The 17,052-nt window shown below is 55.1% G+C and overlaps 3 protein-coding genes across 3 annotated transcripts; 2 read left to right on the top strand and 1 right to left on the bottom strand.

The window, feature by feature from the left end:
* Nucleotides 1–1,301: 1,301 nt before the first annotated feature.
* On the top strand, nucleotides 1,302–4,036 carry B0T15DRAFT_41322 (pyridoxal phosphate-dependent transferase). The gene is made up of 5 exons (XM_062865419.1): nucleotides 1,302–1,756; nucleotides 1,980–3,248; nucleotides 3,342–3,428; nucleotides 3,503–3,542; nucleotides 3,631–4,036. The coding sequence occupies exons 1-5, from the start codon at nucleotides 1,438–1,440 to the stop codon at nucleotides 3,848–3,850; spliced, it is 1,935 nt and encodes a 644-aa protein (XP_062726314.1). The 5' UTR covers nucleotides 1,302–1,437; the 3' UTR covers nucleotides 3,851–4,036.
* A 7,513-nt stretch (nucleotides 4,037–11,549) lies between these two features.
* On the top strand, nucleotides 11,550–13,588 carry B0T15DRAFT_41406 (uncharacterized protein). The gene is made up of 3 exons (XM_062865435.1): nucleotides 11,550–12,316; nucleotides 12,377–12,703; nucleotides 12,782–13,588. Exons 1-3 carry the CDS (start codon nucleotides 11,896–11,898, stop codon nucleotides 13,396–13,398), a joined length of 1,365 nt encoding a protein of 454 aa, XP_062726315.1. The 5' UTR covers nucleotides 11,550–11,895; the 3' UTR covers nucleotides 13,399–13,588.
* Nucleotides 13,589–15,538: 1,950 nt separating this feature from the next.
* On the bottom strand, nucleotides 15,539–17,024 carry B0T15DRAFT_547240 (uncharacterized protein; the record flags this gene model as incomplete). The annotated part of the gene is made up of 5 exons (XM_062870172.1): nucleotides 15,539–16,023; nucleotides 16,081–16,498; nucleotides 16,791–16,806; nucleotides 16,851–16,927; nucleotides 17,007–17,024. 5 exons carry the CDS (start codon nucleotides 17,022–17,024, stop codon nucleotides 15,992–15,994), a joined length of 561 nt encoding a protein of 186 aa, XP_062726316.1. The 3' UTR covers nucleotides 15,539–15,991.
* Between the last annotated feature and the right edge of the window lie 28 nt (nucleotides 17,025–17,052).

The raw sequence follows: 17,052 nt of genomic DNA on the forward strand, positions 1-17,052 counted from the left end.
TTTGGCTATGCAAATCGGCGACATCGCCGTCCTCGGGGATGTCCAGGTCTGTGATCTGCCCCAAAAGGGACAGCACTCGAGGCTAGTGTAGAGGCAACCCGGTCTTGGTAATCCCAAAATCCGAAATCTCTCTCCCATCGGCGTGAACAGTCCAAGCTGCACGCGTGCGCCACCCGGTTAACGATATAGCTGCAGGCGAGTTTCCGATAGGGCTGTCACCCGCCTGCCAACCTACCCGTTCATTCACCCATCCTCTGTCGGCCCTGCCGATCTGAACAGCCAGGGCTGCCCTGTCCCGCTGATCTGGCTCGGACTGGCTGGCCAATCCCCTGCCTTGGTATGCCAGATACCTTACACTACCATACACAGTAGGGTAGAATCTCACTTCGGCATGCTCGCCATCGTTGGCGGTCCTAGGCGAGAACGAAGTCGTTACCTCGCGGCTTCAGATCCGGAAATCGACCTCGCCACTGCGGGCTCAGCTATCTTAGCCCTGACTCCTCACTACCTACCTCACGCAAGGCGTTCGACACACGCGCGCCAGGCTGAACAGGCGCCTGCTATTGGCAATTGCTGCCTTGCCTGGAGCTCAGTAAGGCGCTGGCAGCCCGTCCACCGGTGCTCGGACAGACCGATGGCTTGACTGGCAGGGAAAACGTGCATCCCCCACCCCCGGGCCCAACCAAGAGTCCGAGGGAAAGCGACGATGGAGTCCCGAATCCAAGCGGTCCCCCCCTCACGCCTCATACAGCCTTGCGTTTGCCAGGGCGGCGGAGAGCTTACACACACATCTACATACCTAGGTGCGTGAGATACAGGAAACTTGCGGTGGTGGCGAACCGGCCGTTGGTGTCCGTAGTCAGCCAGCTAAACTCGGTACCCCACCGGCTGGGTGGTGTCCCTGCTATCTCCCTAGCGATCATCACTTGCCGCTTCATCTCATCACCGTACAAAACTCGACTAGTGTGCGGGACTGGCTGGGATGCCAGGTCAAGTGTGCTCCAACAAGCGGGTGATCACGTAGTAGCCAACCAGCGGCCTCACCAACCTGCCTGTTCGTCCGGGGAAGGGGGCGTGCTCGTCCCGGAGAGCGGCCGATGATGTGATGTTCACTTCACATTCCAAGGCACACAACCCATCTGCGGGCTCCCCTGGACGATTGTTGGTGGCACATTGACGCACGCTGAGCCTCCCATGCGCTGCTGGACTATTGAAGCCGAAGGTAACCCTCTCAGCTCAGGTTTGCTGGTGTGATAGACCTAACACACACCCGAGATGTAGACTTGTACCTGCGAGGAGGGCAGAGGGGGGAGGGGGGAGGGAGCGGCTCATGATATATATAAGTATCAGGTTGTTGGTTCTCAATCCGAACACCAGACAGACAAACGCCTGTCTCAGCCCAGTCCCGCCAAAAACACCGCCCTCCTCTTCTTCCCAATGGCTCGATCCACTGTCCTTCTCCGGCTGTCGAGGCGAAAGCACGAGGGCCCTTCCTCGGTCTCCCACGACCAAGTGAAACAGGCCCCATCGGAGAAGGAGAACTCGTGGCGACGCAAGTCTCTGGCTTCCCTGAGCCGCAGGCTTAGCCCGGGTGTCAGACATGCACTCCCGGCGCCCGCCACTGACTCACAAGATGCCTCCCACCATGATGATATTGTCCTGGACAATGACGCCCGTGTTGAGCCGCAGGCGCAGGAGCTCTACCCCAAGCCGGTCGAGCTCATCCGCCAGGAAGAATACCCCCATATGAGCCACGGTGAGGATTTTACATTTACATCTCCAATCTTTCTTTCTCTCTCTTTCTCTCTCACTCTCTCATCCCCTTCTCCTCTCCTCTCCTCTCCTCTCCTCTCCTCTCCTCTCCTCTCCTCTCCTCTCCTCTCCTCTCCTTTTCTTTCTCACTCCCCTCCCCTTCTTCTCTCCACCCTTACGAGAAAACTAAACTAACTCTTATTTTCTCTCTTTGTGTTCATTCACAGGAACCTACCTCGACCACAGCGGCACCACCATCTACGCCGCCTCCACCATCGCCCGCACGACCGACAAACTGCTGGCCAACCTGTACGGCAACCCGCACTCGGCCAACCGCCCCGCCCAGCTGTCGGGCGACGTGGTGGATAGCGTGCGGCTGCGGGCGCTGCGCTTCCTGGGCGCCGACCCGCGCCACTTCGACCTGGTCTTCACGGCCAACGCCACGGCCGCCATCAAGCTGGTGGCCGACGCCTTCCGCGACCTGGGCGAGCAGACCCGCGCGGGCCGGTTCTGGTACGGCTACCACGCCGACGCCCACACCAGCCTCGTGGGCGTGCGCGAGCTGACCGGCGGGGACCACACCGTCTTTGAGGGCGACGCCGACGTGGAGGCTTGGTTGTCTTCGGATGGTCATGGTCATGGCCATGATGCTTCTTCTTCTTCTTATGCTTATGCTTATTATGATGGTGGTGGTGGTCGTGTGGACGGGAAAAGGGTCTCCAGCCTGGGCCTGTTCGCCTACCCGGGCCAGTCGAACCTCACGGGCCGGAGGCTGCCGCTCGAGTGGGCCGGCAGGCTGCGCCGACTACGACGGGCTGGTGCTGGGGGACGGGATACGTATACCCTGCTGGATGCGGCGGCGCTGGCCATGACCTGCCCCATGGCGAAGGTTTTTGCGGACCCGGATGCGGCCCCGGATTTCACCTGCGTGTCGTTCTACAAGATCTTTGGCTTCCCCGACCTGGGCGGGCTGGTGGTCCGCAAGGAGTCCGGCCACATCCTCGCGCTGAGGAAGTACTTTGGCGGCGGGACCGTGTCGATGGTGAGTGCCATTGGCGGCGCGTGGCATCTGTCGAAGGGGCTGGAGAACACTAGGGGGGAGGGTGGGGATCATCATCAGGTGGGCGGTGATGGTGGTGGTGCGCTGCACGAGGGTCTCGAGGACGGAACCTTGCCGTTCCACAGCATCTTGGCGCTGGGGGAGGCCATCGACGTGCATGCCGAGCTGTACGGGTCGATGGAGAACGTCTCGGCGCATACTACCGCCTTGGCAAGGAGGTTATATGAGGGGATGAGGGCGCTGAGGTATCGCAACGGGCAGCCGTTGTGCATGGTGTACGAGGCCCAGGGCGGAAGCAGGGTTACAGGATACGGGGATGCCAGGCGTCAGGGCGCGACTGTGGCCTTCAACGTGTTCAGGGCGGATGGGGGATACGAATCATACGCCACGGTGGAGAGGATGGCTAACGAGAGGGGGGTTTACGTGCGATCAGGGGGTAAGTAAGAATCCCATTTTGTTCGGGCAACAACCCGGGCAGGGGAGGGGGGAATGAACAAAGGCTAACCAATGCAATGTACAATACCTACAGGCATCTGTTGTCCCGGAGGACTGTACACCGCGCTGCAGTACGAGCCGTGGCACTTGAACCGGGCAAAGTCGGCGGGTCACCATTGTGGTACGCTGCTCCAGATCCTCGATGGGATCTCTCTCTCTCTCTCACCTTGCTCGTTTGGTGGCTGACAATCGCAGGGCCCTACGGATTGAGCCTAATCAACGAGTTGCCTACGGGGTAAGCTGTCCACCTACTGTCACTGCATCATCATCTCTTTTCTCCCCCCTTTTCTCCCTTTTCCTGTGCTAACAGCTTCGTCCCGCAGAGTTGTACGAGCCAGCCTCGGCGCCATGAGCACTCGCCAGGATGTCGACCGGTTCCTGGCCTTCCTGCACGAGACCTTCATTGCGCGCGAAGACAGCGGCTATGCCAACAGCAATGGCAACGGCTCTGTGGCGTCGGTCAAGTCCGAGCATCTAGAGAGCGTTGGGTCGGAGCAGCATGTCTGCCTCCCGCAGGCGGCGGCTGCTTGCTGTTCGGTGTAGGTGACACTAAGCCGAGGATAGGGTCGCAGATGGCTGTTGTTGGGCGTCGTGTATATTTTCCCTGTCTTATAACTTGTCCCTTGGTCGGTGTCGGTGGGCTTTGTCTGCTTTTTTTGGGCGGTTTTGTTAAAATGCTTGGAAAATACCTTCAGTTTACCTGATATATGTGAGGAGAGAGTGAGTCAAGGGTCAGAGGACATTTCATCGTCATGTATTGTACAATATTCCAGCTTGTGCAGGATTCGGTACTAATATTGTTTCTCGGGCTGATCGAGGAATTAATCTTGCGATCACCTCTGGCGGAAAAATGTCTAGGATTTGCAACATATCAGAGGAGGCATTGGAGGCTGCGGGACTGATTCAACCCGTATTCATGCCCCATGCAGGCAAAGCTGAGAGAACATGACACTGAGAGTATTGCGGATTGCATACACCGCTGTGTGCTCTCGGTTCCCCATAGCCCAAGCACCCACTATCACCGGGGTACAAATCAACAGGGGCCCTTGGACTGCAGAGGTCAAATAGGCTAGAACAAGAATGGCATCGTCAGCCTGCTCCGGGCCAGTGGTTTTCACCGTAGCCGGGGGTGTCTTACAATAGGTCCGAGACAACTGACGGAAGGGAGCCGACAAGTGCCGGCCCTTCCCTGCAGTAGTCCCCAACGGGGCCGAAGGAGGCTTAAGACGAGCTCTGTGAATGGTTGGCCACAGCCCGCCATGGTGCCTGAGTGCTGTGACGAAGATGGGACACACCCAGCACAGTGATTGATACCTGGAAAATAGGCTCCGGAATGATCCGAGAGAAAGCTGCATGGCAGTTGACAGGGAGGAGATGAGGGAAAATCTTTTCCATGTAGACATGTTTGTAGCACATGAGTTTGTACATGTAATGCATCTATATCTCGACGCGGAAAGGGGGGCTCAGGTCTTCAAGCGCATTCCCGACGTCAAAGGCATCCAAAGCTATGAGAGACGCTGGAATCACATGCCGGTTCATTGCCCGACCTCTCGAGCCTTTCGGCTTGAATGCGACGTCTTGCCAGTAACGTTAGTTAAGGTTCGGGAAAGCCCGCGTAGGAAACGGCCCGGATGAGATCTCGTTGGCCTATGCCGACGGAAGTGGCTGCTCCATTCCGCTTCTTGTTACTAGCGGTATACCGCCGTGATGGTTGGGTGGCTCACAATGGCTGGAAAAGCCGCCAGCCTAAATCTTGACGAGCTTTGTTCATAAGGTAGTTCACTCTGATTCTCCCACCATCCTTCTTAGGCGGTCGAATCGACCGACCCATCAGTTAGCCGTAGTCCTGGAGTTACCGCGCATCCAGGCAACACAAACGAGGCCGGTTCGGTCTACATACATGGCACCGCAATGCCGCCGAATGAGACACACAGTCCCGGGAGTAGTATGTACATACCGGGTGCCAAATGTAGTGATACAGTCGATGCGGGTTTGGGACACTGTCTCACCTGCAAGCCGAGTGAGTGCTTGTTAGCGAAGGTAGGTAGTGTCTCATTCAATAACCCGAGTGCTGCGATGGCGAGATGCGATGTAACCGCCGACGCTAGCAGTCAGCGTGTGCGGGATTTCCGTCAGAGGCTCTTGGGTTGCTGCAAATACCGCAAGAGCGGTTTGTCTCTGAGCTTGGGCGAACCTTGCGCCATAAGGTAGCCGAGGGCTTCTTCGGTACAGCGGTATGGTAATACCCAACGGCCATGTGAAGTTCATCGACGGCCTACCTTAGTTACCTACGGAATTGGAGGACACAACGGTAGTGTGGAATGTCCGTGCCGTTGGATCGGGAAGACACCGTATCATCAAGATCCAGCGGATCCACGGCTGAGGTGTGGTCTGCAGTACCAACTCTAGCTAACGGCGGCCACGGCAGGGGTTCCGTTGCAACTTCACACGCCGCTCGCTGTCTCCATTCCCATTCGGACATTAGTACTTTGGGTAGTCACTTGCTAAAGCAAGCAGATATCGCACCTTCAACATCGGCCCGTCGCCAACTTGAACAGGGGGTGAGCCCTCTCAGGACCAAGCGACGACGGGCCGACCACCGATTTTGCCAGAATTGTGTAAAGCTTCGAAAAGAGAGCTGGATAGGGGTAATCGATAACTCCTTTAGACCATTCTGGCTAAAGGAAGATCAAACTCGCAGAGACAGCTTGGGTTATTAGGTATTCATGTCGGCCAACTGATAGGCAGCGCAAGTCGACGGCGTGTTCGAGGAGGCCTAGATGCCTTGTACTGTATTATCGCACTGTTTTGCAAACGGTCTATGGCGAGACAAGTTGGGTATCGAGGCAACAGGCATCGCTGCGAACCTAATTTGCCTGTCTTTTGTTGCCTAACAGCCACATATTCGAGGGGCTTCATCCGGAGACCCGAGCCAGACGCCATAGATGCTGTAACATTCGTGCAGGCGGATGCAGCTGCAAGATGCTTGTGAAGTGATTGCCACGCTAGGGAAATGACCGTATGTGCTGAACAAAGCAAAACCGGTTCCAAGAATGATGGTTTTGTGGCTCAGCTCATGCTTGCAGGGTGGTGGTGTCATCTGCATCCGAGACGTCAGACAATGGACACACTCGAGAAATTTGAAGGTGGAAGTTCAAATTCTGGAGTTGGACTTCTCTTCCTCCGTCATGACCTAGAACCTGCGGGTGCTGAACTGTCCGATGCAACACATACTGCGCGCAGCATACCTTAGCTACTAGCTACACTATTTGTGGGATGTTTGCTCTGGCTTGCAATGCAGAGTCTACGGTGTAGAATGCAAGTATCACAATCTCAGTTCCCAAGAGGGAGTGTATTCGAGACCGCATTTTTATTTCGGCCTATCGGAACGACCTGTCACTTCCACGGACCGTAAGGTATCTTACATCCTACCTTACTAACATTACACAGAGTATTCATATCTCGTTAACGCCAACCGAAGGCTACTGCGACAATACTGTGCAGAACTTTCTGAAAACAGTGGTTTGGCCTACACTAAAATGTCGGAGTAGGTGTAGACCCGGGCTTGGTAAACGTTGCCGCATAGTAGGATGGATTCCAATTGGTGGGAGTTTGGTTATATCGGGATCACGGTGACGGTTACCGGTTAGCCGTGTCGTATTTGGCGAACAATACCACTTAGAACGGTACCTTACCTAGGGTCTGGAAGACCGTTGTACATACAAGTACAATACAATATCTTACTTCTGTAATGTACAGACTATTACTAGTAGTACTAACAGAGCAAGCAGGCACGGCAAGTAAGCTCAGTATTAGGGCTGCTCTAGAACGTTTCCGATTCCCCAGCGCAAATCCGGGCCTGAGTTCCGAAGAATCCGTGGGGCCTACTGCAGCACTTTGGTGGTTGTGTCAGCTCAGGCACAAGCTGTGACAAGAAATGTTGGCAATCTTTATTGCTAGAAAGGATGTATGGTGGTGTTGGGTCACTACAATCGAGATCATTTGCGGCCGGCAGGGACCATGTTTTGACGATTTTGACGAGTTCGGCCAGTCCGGTGCCCCAGAGTTTCAGGCCGGACCAATGTCTGATCTCTCAGGCCGTGCGAATGGCTTGGTGCGCTTATTAGCGCACTCGTCCTATCCCGGGCTCATGGCATATTGGCTTTATTACTTCTTCTTTCCTTCTAGAAGCGGTTCTCGGAAGATTCGAATTTCGGCCGGGATATGCCGACGACGCTAAAATCATTACCTTCCGGCCGAGAGCCCCGTGGCTTGAATGGACACAAGCTACTATAGTCAGCGGAAACATTGAGACTTCGGAATAGCGGCCAAGGGTACCTCATCGGAGCATAGTACGGATATATTCCGTACTTCGTACAGATACTCAAATCGGAAAAAACCGCGTCATGACCTCACCCCGTTGGCTTCCGGCTTCTTATGTACGCACTACGTACAAACATTACAGTACGATCCAATTCGCACTTCATCTACACTCAGGACCGGTGAGCTGATCGTCTGCAAGATATGTGAATACGTATAGTATCTGTCCGGACGGGGAACCCGATGCTACCCCATCTGCAAGTAGTATGTACGGTATGTACTAGTATGTATGTACAGCTTACTGCAACATCAGTCTCAAACCGATGTGAGTGAACCCACAGGAACTCGGGAGTGGGGGGTTAGGATGGTTAGGATGACTTGGAGCACGATATCAAATCTAGCGGCATTTTACCAGTTTGCTGGCTATGCTGCCCAGATAGCTAAATTGTCGGCGTCGCTCTGCATCCAAAATAGCCAAAATCGAAGTGGTATGGCGGTGCGTCGTGCAACATGCTGGAGGAACGGAGGGAGGAAATGAAAGGATTGACAGCAGGTGTGTGAGGGAAGTCGAGCCAATACCAGGAACCCATTCCCGCCTAATGCGACTGCGATCAGCTCGTCGTCCGAACTTCGAAGGCGGCGCGCGACCACTCACCACCCAACTCACAGTTGGACGCTATGCAAGGTACCCGGCACTAGCAGTCTCAGACAAAACCTGGTTTGGCGGGCTGACGCTCCTTGCTCTGGCTTGCTGAAGTTGCTGCGAGCAACTTCACTGCATGATATGGCTGACGGCCCACCCGGCCGGGGGCCTTGGATTCCCTTCTTCCATTGCTTCATTCCATGGCTCGACCTTTGATGAACCTCATCAATCTGGTTCTCGAAACTCTCGGTGTCCTTAGTACAGTACGATACGTACGGGTACCCGTGTATGATTTCGCTAGGTCCTTTTCAAGCAAAGCGCAGTTTATTCCGCAAAATGCAACCGTGATCCAACCAGGACTGCGAACCAACGCCATCCGATGCCCCAGCACCACCCAGCTGTCGTATGAGCAATGTGATTGAAAGAGAGCACCTTAGCAATGCTCAGCTAGGTACCTAGCTGAGATGGAGATGCGCTTGTCCTAAATGGGGAACAGTTGCTGAAGAGACAGGGGTTGCTTCGGAGGACGCGCGCTGCGGTTGCGTAAATCCAGGCGGCACCAAAACCCCTGGCGATTGTTACACCTGGCCCAGGGGATTCACAAACTCCCCCAGACAAGGGCAGGGATTCTTTGACAACCTGGAAGACGACACGCCGCGCGCCCGATGAGAATGTCTCGAGCCATCTACCAACACAACGCGACTCAACGGAATTTGATGGGCCTATCCGTGCTCTCCGAATTTGTGGCTATTGTTGCGAACTCACGGTCGCCTAGCCGTTATTGATGTTGCACTTATCCAACGCTGCCCTGTAAGCTCATCAGCGACCGGTCCGCTCTGCGCTTGGACCCTGGACGACATTCCAGGCTTCTTGATCGCCTTCCGCACCCGTTCCTCAGATTCCGAGATCAGATCTCCTTCATGGGGATCGTTCCCGGCCCGAGTACGACCCTTTTGCGCATGAACCACCCCCGGCCTTGGACAAGGATACTACGCTCCCTCCCCGGCGATTCTTGGGTGCAAGCGACAAAGAGAAGGTCCGTCGAAAGGAACAAGATGAAGTCACCGTTCGAACCCCAAACAGGCTCGGCCATCCAGGAACTGCCCAAGGCGCACACAACTGACACCAGCGCCGCACGTACATTACTTACATACATATATACACTTGTAAGTTCTGCTATTTGCGTACCTAGCGGATTGCCGCCGAAATCAAGCCGCAGCCGGGGTATCTGGTTGGGGTGGCCGTCAACGGAAGAATGGGGGTACGGGCCAATCCCAATCTTCACAGGCATGGAAGGGTGAACGGGGGAAGAGACATCCCCGAGATGAGTTGTGTTGACCCTGATTACCACATCGGTTAATGGTCGAGAAGCGACAAGGGAGCGCCGTGAGAGAGTTATGGGGAAAAAAATCTGTACTTCTTTCCGAAGAGCCAAATGCTGGAAACGGTGTTTCAGCCTTTGGCAATGATCAAAGGATGAATTAACCCATGCCCCCTGGTAGCTAACAGCTATTTTTCCATGTTAGCCTCCGGGGCCTGGCATCGCAGGGAAGCCCTCGATGCGAAGCCGAGTGAAACTGCGTTGAATGGCCTTCTTATTCTCCAGACTCTTTTTTTTTACTTTTTTGCTTCAAGCCCAGAGATCGCCGTCCTGGCGTTTGGCTGCTTCGTACCTTGTCCGGTTGCGCTCATCGCGTCTCCGCTGTTGCTCCTGGCCGCAGAATAAAGAGACGACGAGGAAAGCGCACCCTTTCATGTGTGCTCTTCCTTTAATTGACGTAACGACCATTGTCACCTAAGTCCTGATCTCGCCACCACTCCTTCCCAAGACCGGTTACGCCGCCGGTATAAACGGCTTGCCGCTCTTAATAGGCTCGATTTCTCTCCAACAGCACCGCGTCGCCGACATCACAACACTTGTCAAAACAACGCTGGGTTGCCTGCAACCGGTATCAGGCACGCGTGTCTTACACCACGCCGTTCTCCTTTCATCACATTGTCGCCCAAATCCGCACCTTGGGTCCTTTGGGCAGCCCAGTTACCGGGCTCTTTGGGAAAGAGCAGCCAGGGGGGTATAGAAGGTCGAGGGAGAAACAGTCTGGAAAAACAAAGACCAGCCTTGAAAAAAGCAAGAACAGCAGACCGCTTAGCCCCGGTGCCTCCCGCCCGGCACGTCAACAAAGTCAACAAAGTCCCGATTCCTGCGTTCTTCAAGCTTCCTGGTCCGCCAAGCGTGTGGACAAGTCTGTCGCTTCCCACGCATTCGAGGGCCCGAAGTTCATTGCAGTCGACGTTGGAGTCGCCGCGCCGCTCGCTACCACCCCTTATATTGTGTCAACGGGATTTGCTCTGCCATCCCCGGTTGGAAGCCCACCACTCTGGCAGCTGAATGGCCAAGACACTTTGCTGCTTATTCGCAGCTCGGCAATAGAATTGCAACCCTCTGGGACTCGCCATCATCGACTCATCCCACTCTACCTGCCTGCATTGGCGAAGCTACCTGGAGCAACCAACCACGTCTTAGCGGATGCTTAACCGGTTAAAAAGTGAGGCTCACCTGCGGCTCCTAGACATACCCGGTATTTAGACAGCCCATCACCAAGACTCTCCCGCTTGTCCGCCGAGAGGAAGGGTCTCCACGCAGCTCGATTGAAGATATCCCAACCACGCGCATACACATTCGCACCACACCACCGACAGTGTTCGGCGGAAGCCCTCTTGTGGCCGACGGTCCCATTCCCCAAGCCACCCCCGGTATCTCGAACAAGGCCCCGACGCCAAAGCTCCCAAAGGTTGCACAGGGGCTTCCAAAAACAGTAGCTGCGGCAAGCCCCCTGTTCTGCCTGCCACCCAAGATCAGGTATCCAGGATTCGGGGTGTGAGCTGTGCCTTCAACACGGCTGCCAAACTCCCTCACGCCCTCCGAGTCCATTTCAGCCAACCCTTGGTTCGACTGGTTCGTGCGTTGCGTGAATCCCTCCACACGGCGTCCTCTGCACTGGACATACCCCAGAATCCACCCGTTAAGCTTTTGCTCGTGGTCCTCGGACCCCAGGCGCTTCTTCTAGAGAAGGCACGCAAGCGTTCTCTCTTGGCACCTCTCTTGAAAGCGCACACGCGGGTAGACTTGGCTCGGCTCCGCATATAGCCCCAGCTTCAGTGTGCCCCTGCAGTGAGCTCCAGCTGCCACCGAGTTCTATCTGCCAGTTGAATTGGGCTAGGCTGAGCCAGACGTGGTGATTTCAGTCGCCAGTCAGGTTCGTTGGATCTGTATCGCCCCCCAAGTGCTGCGAACCGCAAGATCACCTCGATTGGCCGACCCCCCCGCCGCTCGCGACGACCTGTCCGCGGGCGTGTCTGGCTCTCTCTCCGACAAACCCGTCGGCATCATATCTGATTCACGGACGCCTTTGAGCTTGATCACTTGTCAGACGACGACCTTCTGACTCCGGCTTGCTTATGCCACCAGAGAGCTCCGGGACCGGTCGTTAGTATCACCGATTGTGGGGTTAGCTTACTCTCGCGGCACCTAGACCTACGGACGGTGATATCTGTTACTCAGTCGCCACCTGCCGCCGTTGGTACCTTGCTGATGTTGCCGGGCGAGCCATAGCGAACTTGATACATGGAAGTCGTTGCTCCGCCGTCCTTGAGATCGATTTCGGAGTGCTGGGCATCCAGCGACCCAGGCGCCTACCCTGCCGTACCACCGACAGAGCTCATGACAGATATCATGGCCTACCAATACCCGCCGCCGCCTCCAGGCGCCGATATGGACATGCCACCAACTGGATACCTACCCAGCTATCCCGCGCCTCCGCACGCGTCCTCGGCAATGGATCCAGACCCAACTGTTTCACCCAGGGATCGATCGGACTCATTGAAGTTGAAGCGGTCGATATCGACGCCGGTCGTCGGGCTATCGCAGGGCCAAGGCCAGTCGGCTCAGACCACTGGGCCGCAACAATCAATCGCACCCGGTCAGGATCCATCGGGGGAGAGAAGGAGAAATAAGTTGGGCTACCATCGGACCTCTGTTGCATGCGGTGAGTAGTCACTTGAAATCCGTCCTTGGCCGAGAGCCCTGATGCTGAGACTTCTCAAAGGTCATTGTCGTCGCCGAAAGATCAGGTGTGTCCCGTCGCCAAGCGACGTTCAGGGCCGTTGCATAAACTGCATACGCCTCAAAAAGGAATGCAGTTTCTACCCCGTGGACCAACAACCGCCTCTAGACACAAGACAGAAGTCGGGGTCGCGATCATCTATGGGGCCAAAGATCCCCTCGGCATCGTCATCCCCGGCTATGCAACCAGGGATTCCATCTGACATTCACGGGCACCAGCCCTATTCTCAACTGGCAATGCCCTCCATTCAGAACATGGCGCCACCCGTGAAGTCTTCTGGGAGCGAAATTTATCCGCCGGACCCCAAGAGTAAGTTCTGACAGCCATTGCCGAGCCGCTAAACCCCTTTTGCGCCGGTGTCCGAGTACTTAGCTAACCAACGCCAAGTGCCGTCGAGCGCGTCAAGCGGTAGGGCGTATGAATATGGCCAGCACGGAATGACCAACTGGATGTCGGCGGACACCAGTCCCAACTCATCGAAGCCGAGTGACTGGAGGTCGTATCCGAGTGACTCCCCCGTCACGCCCGCATTCTCTCCCTACACGCATGCGCCACCGCCGTCGGCCACCTGGTCGGCATCTGTATCCAGCGAACCAACAAGAGATGAGATTGCTTGGTCGTCGTATCCTGCGCCTCCTTCCCGATCCCTGTCCTTCAGCGCAGAAAGCATGTCGGGCCACCAGCAGTATCCGTCGATGTCACAGGTCAGCAGCCATTCGAGTCGTTCGTACGAGCGCAAGTCAAGTGCCGTCTCAGCCAACAGTGTGTATCCCCCGACCATTGCGACCACGATTCCTGGGATCGAGACAATCCCTGGTACTACCATGGACCCAAACGCTTCCTTGTCGGCAGGAGCCGTTCCGCCGTCCAGCTACGCTTCATGGCAGCAACCGTATTCGTACGCGAAGCCTGGCGAAAGCTATAGTGGATGGTACGGAGAAACAGGGGACCAGCAGTCATCCGGACATGGACATTCTGGCCCAAACGCTTATTATGGGCGATGAGTTCGAGCAATTCCGGTCGGTCTTCGCGGATGCGGTGAATCCGTCAAAATGGGCATCTGCTAGCTGGACTTGCGCTTCGTTATTGAGTCGCAAACACAGCTTTGCACTTTCCCCTGGGAATTGGGCTACCTCTTTATTGGATGCAGTGCGGTGAGACCGGGAACCAACTGCTCCTGGCAGGCGGGCATGGCATGTATCGTTTGGTGGCATAGGACTTTCACGATCCTCGAGAGATACCCGACGCAAGAGTTGCAAATCGAAAGGCGAATCTAAGTTCAAGTTGGGGGTACTATATCGGGGCATTTGCGACACGAGGTGTGTCACTTGAGACGTCGGTTCTCAACTGCATGTCGCACAGACCGGTTGGAAGGCTCCAAGCATGGGGCCTGGACTTTCAAGTATGACGACGGAACGAGGGCCTGGGGCTCAATCGGGAACTAGCCGACATTCGGTTGTACGCGCCGCTCGGGTTCAGCGAAGGAACGGGTGGACGCGAACAGACGACCACCAGAAAGACAATTTTGTTACGCAGCTGACGCCAATGCTGTGTGAGCGCAGGGGCGTGCAAGATTTTCTGTTGTTCATTTCCGCCTTTCCCCACCGCTTTTATCATATGCTCTCATCTTTCTCTTTTAGCGGACAGGTATTGCGGCTGAGCTTGTTGGCAAGCGCGATCTTTCATACTATCGTAAAGGGAGGGGAGGTTCAACGAGACTTGCCAAACTTGACGGACGGAACACGGGACGGCACGGGACGGCACGGGAGAAGCGAACGGGAGCATCGTATCCACTTCTCCGCCAAGTGGGGCTCGGGACAAGACCCCGGACTAGCGGAGTAAGCCGGCGCGGCATGCAACGTTATCGGCAAGCCACATCGGTGGAATCTTTGCCAGCGGAGAGGGGCCTGGCCGGTCACTACGCCGGACAGAGAGCATCCAAGGCGGCTATGCTTGGTGGGACTGATGGCGCTTCATGATGGGTGATGAGATGCGGGTAGGATGAAGTGAGACAAGTGCTCATCTGGTTTGGGATGGACGTATAACGGTTATACGATATGTCGTTCTCTTCCGTTCTTCTTCTTCTCGTTATGTCGGCTTACACTGTCTCCTTCCGCTTTCCCCTGGCATCATCAGCTGGGAAGCCGGGCGTTCAGGGAGGCACAGAGCGGCACTCCAATCTTCTATGATTACTCGCTTGTGCCACCGATCGTTCCCATTATTCTGTATTTATATGTACTTTACTCGCATTTCTTCGGCTTCAATTGGCTTGAGCGCGCGGCTTATGGGATCCGGTTGACTGCTTTTGCGAGGAACAGGCGACAAGCCAAGAGATAGACAGCGAGGGATAGGAGGCATATATTTGCGTATACACTGGTACCACGACGTGTATTCTGTTCGAGCTTATTTGAACTCCGTCTGTTTCCATTCCAGGGAATGCTACGTACTAGATGAGTGGCCTCGCGTCGAGGTTTTAGTTGGCGAGATATGGAGGGCAGCAGTGAGTGCACTGTTCTGTTGGTTGAGCTGACACCGCCGTCAGCAGTATTTGGATCTGAAGAGAAAGTTATGTTTCATGTGTGTTACACTCCGCAGCTTACTCAACGAACACTTGGCAGTGGGATTGTTGGCAAGGCAATCAGCTCCAAAGATGAGGCCCCGTGTCAGATCTGCAGACTGGATCATCTATATCAGGTCTACTGGCGGCATGAGGATGGTTCGCCAATGTACATACCAGACGACCAACAATAGACCAGAGTAAACCCGCCACGCAACCAAGAAACCAAGAGCCCGGCCACCTACTGTACAATACATACTAGGTAAAATAAGGCGCCCGTACCTTATCTATACCGTGTAGGATCGACTCGGATATTCCCCGCAATCCCCACAGCCATCCTACCCTTCCCGTCCCCTCCCCCCCAGCCATCCACATATAGCCGCGCCGAGACATGCATCGCCTCCTGACTATTCCGCGTCCGCCACTAGGGGCGCAATCCGCACTCAAAAGGGGTGCATCCGTGCCGCTAGTTGGCTGCCTATTCTGCACGCGCGCATGTTGGCTGGTGAGTAACTACATAAGGTACCTACCTAATAAGTTCTTAGCTTGACCTGACATACATATTGTATGTAGTATGCATGCAGGGCGGTGGGCGTTCAACTTATAGGCTTGGTTGACGCCCGATTAACTCCGCGGGATGGAGGTAGTCATCAATGTTTGTTGGAATCACTTACGCCGACAAGGTGACGTGTGATGCATGTATGCTACCTACCATCTCGGGCAGGGAGCGTCGCTGGCTGGGGGGTTTCATGCCGACGAGGAAACGCTTCCGGCGTCACTCGAAGTCGTCACGGCGCTAATAAGGGATGTTTACACCATGCAATGAGGCAGCGTACTTGCTTAATAATTCCACGATGGAGGGAATGGAATTGGGGTAGCACGTGGGTAACGATTGGGCCTCAGGTCTGATGACAGCAGACCCTCACGCTCCTGGTTGGATCAGAACTACCTAGAACTGTAAAGAACTTTGTGTGTTGCCATGCCTACCGTACTTGATGAGCAACCAGGAAACGAGAAGCAGACTTGGACTTGTAAAGAAATTAGAAACCTGATAAAATGAGAAAGCCGGAAGCTAATCCAGCAACACAGCATCACCCGTCCAACTGCCACACCAACACCACCAACGCACCGTAGCTGACCAGACTCAGCCCAACCAGCAGTCCCACACTATTCCCGCTCGTCCTGAACTTCTTCTTCACCACCATCTGCCTACCCCTGCTACTACCCCTGCCACGCGTCCTCTCGTAGAGACTCCTTCTTCTGCCTTCTCTCTCCCTTTCCCTTTCTGACGCAGAAGAGGAGGAGGAAAAGGCCGTCTCGCTCTCCTCCTCGGCGTCGAAGAACTGCCTGTTGCCCTCGTAGCGCCGGTAGATGGCCACCAGCAGGACGGCGGCGCCGTAGCAGGCCAGCAGGGCGCCGATGGGGTAGAACTCGGAGGTGAAGATCTTGAGCACGACCAGGGCGAAGGAGAACTGGGAGAGGGCCGTGCGCATGTACGCGCCTTCGAAGGTTCGTTGGGCGGCGCGGATTTCTACGAGTCTGTTTCTCTTTTGTTATTATTTTCAGTTTTATTTTATTTTTTATGTTTCCGGGGATGTAGTTAAGTGGCATGTTGAGCGGAGAAATGAGAGATCGAATGTATTATGTGGTAAGTCTCGGGATATCATGAAGGAGATGAGATGAAATGATTATTGGCTTATGGTGATGCCTCATCTTGACGTCGCATAGGTGCGCTCACACGATGAGATTAAGCAAATGCATGCATGGATGGAGGATCATGACAGAAATAGAGAGGATAGGGTGTGGTGCAGCAGTTTGACCGGTTGGTTGAGCACACACCAACGACAACGACACACTCCAGGATAGGTAGTAGTACCGCATATATCGAGATGCACTCACTCCTGACTTGTCAGAATCACAGACCGCGCACGATGCAAGCGCAGATGGAGGCGGTCTTCGGGATGTGGTTGGAGAGCCTAAACATAGCATGTCAATTTCAGAACTGACCGGCCTGGCATGCAAGCGCTGTGTACTTTGAGATTGGACGGTGCGTACTTCCAGTATGGATGCCATGATGACCCCAGATGGTTCTACTAGTAGA

The sequence above is a fragment of the Chaetomium strumarium genome, assembly GCF_033439665.1.
Source record: "Chaetomium strumarium strain CBS 333.67 chromosome Unknown B0T15scaffold_1, whole genome shotgun sequence".
NCBI lineage: Eukaryota > Fungi > Ascomycota > Sordariomycetes > Sordariales > Chaetomiaceae > Chaetomium > Chaetomium strumarium.

What these genes read in the sequence shown, in the direction of transcription:
- B0T15DRAFT_41322 (XM_062865419.1), top strand. Translation starts at nt 1,438, where the DNA reads ATGGCTCGATCCACTGTCCTTCTCCGGCTGTCGAGGCGAAAGCACGAG. An exon ending in GGTTTACGTGCGATCAGGGG is followed by an intron (nt 3,249 to 3,341) that starts GTAAGTAAGAAT and finishes CAATACCTACAG; the next exon opens with GCATCTGTTGTCCCGGAGGA. An exon ending in ATCAACGAGTTGCCTACGGG is followed by an intron (nt 3,543 to 3,630) that starts GTAAGCTGTCCA and finishes TTCGTCCCGCAG; the next exon opens with AGTTGTACGAGCCAGCCTCG.
- B0T15DRAFT_41406 (XM_062865435.1), top strand. Translation starts at nt 11,896, where the DNA reads ATGGAAGTCGTTGCTCCGCCGTCCTTGAGATCGATTTCGGAGTGCTGG. An exon ending in TCGGACCTCTGTTGCATGCG is followed by an intron (nt 12,317 to 12,376) that starts GTGAGTAGTCAC and finishes GACTTCTCAAAG; the next exon opens with GTCATTGTCGTCGCCGAAAG. An exon ending in TTATCCGCCGGACCCCAAGA is followed by an intron (nt 12,704 to 12,781) that starts GTAAGTTCTGAC and finishes ACCAACGCCAAG; the next exon opens with TGCCGTCGAGCGCGTCAAGC.